Raw genomic sequence first — 4,566 nt, forward strand, 5'->3', positions numbered from 1 at the left:
CACTGCCGGCTACAGGACTAGAGGAAGAGTCAGGCGGCCCCGCCCCAGAAGCTTCCTTTGTTTCCGAGATCTCTGGTGGACTGAGGGAACTGACCATCTGACCACTTGTTTTTCCCTTCTGGTATTGTAATTCCCGCTCATGTTTTAAATTCACCAATAAAGACTGAACCTGTGAACCCCTAGGCATCCCGTGCTAGACCCCAGTCAAAGAAGCCCAGGCCTGCACACGTACTCTTTCTACCCATGACCTCGCTGCGTGCTTCCACGCATGCCATGTATCCTCAGGGACCTGTGAGTAATAAACCGTGTTTTTTCTTCAAAGTTCTCTGATGGCTGTTACTGAAGTGTGTCTTGCAATCATAATAAGAACCACAAGGTGGCAGGGGGTGGGGGTGGGGGAGGGCGGGTCCAATCACAATACTGGCTCCCAAAGGGGAAATGTCTGTGAGGGCTGCCTCTAGCAGTATGGCCCAGGTGAGTGCCCCAGGCATTTCTGGACAACAGCATCACTACTGAGAGGCTGAGCCCACCCCCAAGACTTCTGTTGTTTACCTTCCTCCTGGAGGGGTTCTTCCTCACCCCTCCTTGGGTCAAATGGATCCTTTGATAGCAGTCAGTAACCACAGGACCACAGCTAGACTACAACTCTCCACAAGAGAGTCACAGTCTCTGGCCACCCGTGACAGAGGAATCATTTGAACTCCTTCTGCATGAAGAAGTACAACTGAGGTACTGGATTTTTGAACAACACGTTCTCAATCATAAAGTAACGGTCAGGAAAGCACTGAGGACCGGGGATTTTCCACATCGCTCTTTGCGCTCGTTTCTCCAAGAAATGGGTCTGAGTCCATTGCTGGCCACTAAGTGCAGAACATGGGTGGTTTTCGAACATATCAGCCCCACCCCTCCCCCCAGATTAAAAACTCAGGTGTGAAGATTTACCGTCCACATTTGAGAAGTGTGGTTTAGTTACGCCAAAGAGGTACACAGAACCAGTAAGCAATTTGGGGGGATTTACGTGCATCAAACTGTGGAGAGAGGGAGACGGGTGGTGATCTTCACAAGACCTCACCAAGTACAGTCTGGTTGGGAAGAAGCATACACACGTGTCAATGGTTATTTGGAGAATCGACCAAGGGACAGGAGTTTGGGAGAGAGGTGCTAAATAATTCTCTAGAAAACTGATTTTAGTCTATGTGGACAGGCAGGCCAAGTCTCTGTTCTAACCCTAGGATGAAATATTGATTACCCCCATTGAAAGAGGATGAGAGATCACAAACTTCAGAGGAGATGTCACCTATCAATTAGACCAGCAGAATGTAAATCAAGAACAACCCAGCTGGAGGCGTTGGCCAGGAGGCACATGACAGGAGTGATGCCCAACTTCAACGCCCTCGTCCGGCCATGGTCAGGGGCTTGGCGGCCTGCTGAGGAAAACTTCTGTTCCATCTCAAACTGTGGTCCTTCACAAATTTTCAAAAATTTACTTAAACTTCTTTCCTAGTAGAAGCTGAGCAAGAAGAGACTGTCCTGTATGGCCGCGTACGGGAAACCTGGCCTTGCTGAAGGTTAGGACTGTGCCGAGAAGGGGGGCAGGCGGGTAACTGAGCTGCTACAGAAGCAGAACAGCTGTTTGTCTGCACCTCTTTGTTCTCTCATTATGGAAACCTGGGAGAGGCCTCAAGAAACCACACGACAGTGTCCTGTGTATACCCCATTTTATTGACTGAGGTCACCAGGGGTGTAGCTGAGAGTCAGATCTGACTTTACTCCAGGTTCCACATCATCTTGCTCAAGAAGTTTATATCGCAGACTTCAGTTTCCTCGTGTGGGAGATGATAAAAACAATCCTCCTTCACAGAATCGCGAGGATTAGTGAGAAGGCAGGGAATCACCGGGTCTGGTGAGGACTCATCAAATCTTTCCCTGGGAATGGCGCCCTGGTCCCCTTGGTTAGCCGGTGCTCACTGCGGCCAGGCTCCCGAACCCTGCCCTTCGTGGAGAGCGCTGCCCCAGGGCCTCCCGAGGCTGCGTTTGGGAGCTGAAGCCATTTTCCACCCCCACAGATGGCTCAAACTGGTTGTTCCAGGCCTTTCTGAGCCCACTGTTGTTGCTCCTTTCTCTCTCTCTACTCTTTTCCAAAGGCGAAGAACTGCTCAGGGAATGAGGTGCTCAGCGCCCGGCGTGCTGTGTGGTGGAGAGGACACACACAGGTCTGGGACTCCCTCCAGCCTCGAGCCCTCACACTCCAATCGGGAAGGCTAACTGGTACAATCCCTGGACCATCTCCCTAGCTCCGCTGCCAGCTCTGGACCAGTATCCTCCTCTTCGGGGGAGCTGCCCCACACAAACACATCCTCCGGTTATGTGGTTCCGGGGGCGCCCCCCGTTCCTACGTGACCCACATCTCCCTCACCACAGCTGACTGGTTCAGGGGTCAGCCAGTCCCATCCCTTACGCCTCCTGTTGTCGGCTTAAGGCCAGCCACCTGAGGACCAGCCTGGGTTTCTTCCCCAGCACTGAGGGAAATGGAAAAACTTACTCCTTGTGCTTCATGGGTCTTTGAGGGATTTTTCATTCCACTCTCCATGAGGGAAAAAGGGAGCAGGACTGATACATATTATTGATGAATTTAGCAAAAGAAAGAAGAGCAAGATGATTCGGCTCTATCTAGACTGTTTAACTTTTGCATCTGCATTTCCACCAAGAGGAAATGCTACAAGCTTACAATGGCTTATAACCCGTAGTCAGCCAGAACTTCCTTTGGGTAACTAGTCAGGGTAGGCTCACTGCTGTCACAAATATCCCAAGTCTTGCTGGCCTAAGACAGTACATTTTTATTTTTTGTTCTTACCAAGATCCAGTGCACAGTGGTGGTGCAGGCGATGGGGTGATAGTCTCCTTGTGTCATTCAAAGGCTCAGGAAGGGAACCCATACGACAGCAGGTTTGAGATAACCGCAGACCCGCTCAGCAGAAGAGGAAGAAACAAAAGAGAACGACACGATCTATTACAGAAGAGATACACGGAAGTCTTCTAATGTCAGAAAATGCCAAGCTTTGGGCACTTGGGATGGTCCCTATCTTACCTACAAGCTCCACACCATGTACCCCAAATAGAAAAGACTCCCTAACTGACACACTGAGCCCCTCCATTCACAGCAGAAGACTGTTAGTGAAATGGGCGTCCCAACTGTAGATCAGATCCATGCCAGTTACCTTGGCTGATCACATGACTCCTTTACTCCCAAATACGAATGGACAAATGGTTGCCAGATACTTGAGGAAAGTGAAAGAGAAGATCATGATGAACAAACAGAACTATTTCTGGAGAAGAAAACAACTATAATACAGGAAACGGAAGAGAACATTACCAAAACTTACAAATTCATATTCTCAGAATTTTAAGGAAGACAATGGGTTTATAAAATGAGAACAGCATGCTATAAGAGGGCGCAACTGGAGAACAAGAGAAAACCCTTGGAAACCGAAATATTTTTGCAACGTTAAAAACGTAATAGATACTAGGTGCGCAGGTCAAAGTCACCCTGCCTCACCCCGGCTGTGATGGAACGTGAGTGCAGCGTTCCTGCCCCGCCAACGCCACGCGACCTCTTCCGGTAACAGGACCGCGAGCCCACCGCCTGACTCCCATAACGAACGCCATTTCCGGTCCACCCCAGAGCGGCCGCGCTCTTCGCTCTGAGGCAGCTACCGCAGGCCCCGCGGCTTCACCTTCACCTTGGCCTTCACGCCCGCCACGATGCCCTTGCCGTCCGCCACGCTGCCCGCGCCACCCTCGCAGGTGCGCCAGACCTACCACCCCGACTGCGAGGCCGCCATCAACAGCCATTTCAACCTGGAGTTCCACGCCTCCTTAGTGTGCCTGGCCACGGCCGTTTACCTCGACCGCGACGACGTGGCCTTGAAGCACTTCACCCGGTTCTTCCTGCGCCGCTCCCGCGAGCACAGCATGCGGGCCCGGTGCCTGATTCGCCTGCAGACCCAGCGCGGGGGCCGCCTCGACTTCCAAGACATCAGGAGCGCAGTCAGTGTCAACTGGAAGAGCGGCCTCAAGGCCATGAAGTGCACCTTGTTCCTGGAAAAGTTCATGAACCACAGCCTGCTCCACCTGCAGCAGCTGGCCATCGACAAGAGCGACCCCCACCTGCACCGCTTCCTGGCAACTCACTACCCCAGCCAGCAGGTGGCGTTCATCAGCGAGCTGGAGGGTCATATCACCACCCTGAGCATGATGGGGGCCCCGGACGTCGACCTGGCAGGGTCCCTCTTTGACAAGCTCACCCTGGGCAACAGCGACAAGAACTGAGCGTGGACTGGACTTCCCCAGAGCCACGGGGTGACCAGAGCGCTGGTCACCGTGCCTGCCATGCACATGGCAATAGTGCCCTGGCAGAAGAAGTTCACTTAAGTTTTTTTCTTCCAGTTTTGCCACTTCTTCCAATAAAGTTATTTGGTTCCTAAAGAAATAAAAGGTCTCTCCTTGGTTCCTGTGTGCAAATCGCTCACTTTTTAAAACAGGTATCCAGGAGGCTCTCCACCCACC

The 4,566-nt window shown here is 52.0% G+C and overlaps 1 protein-coding gene across 1 annotated transcript; it reads left to right on the forward strand.

Annotated features, from left to right (window-relative positions):
- Positions 1–3,762: 3,762 nt before the first annotated feature.
- On the forward strand, positions 3,763–4,329 carry LOC307180225 (ferritin heavy chain-like; the record flags this gene model as incomplete). Its single annotated transcript, XM_079910334.1, has 1 exon — positions 3,763–4,329. One exon carries the CDS (start codon positions 3,763–3,765, stop codon positions 4,327–4,329), a length of 567 nt encoding a protein of 188 aa, XP_079766460.1.
- Positions 4,330–4,566: the final 237 nt, after the last annotated feature.

The sequence above is a fragment of the Stenella coeruleoalba genome (genome assembly GCF_951394435.1).
Source record: "Stenella coeruleoalba genome assembly, chromosome: X".
Taxonomy (NCBI): Eukaryota; Metazoa; Chordata; class Mammalia; order Artiodactyla; family Delphinidae; genus Stenella; species Stenella coeruleoalba.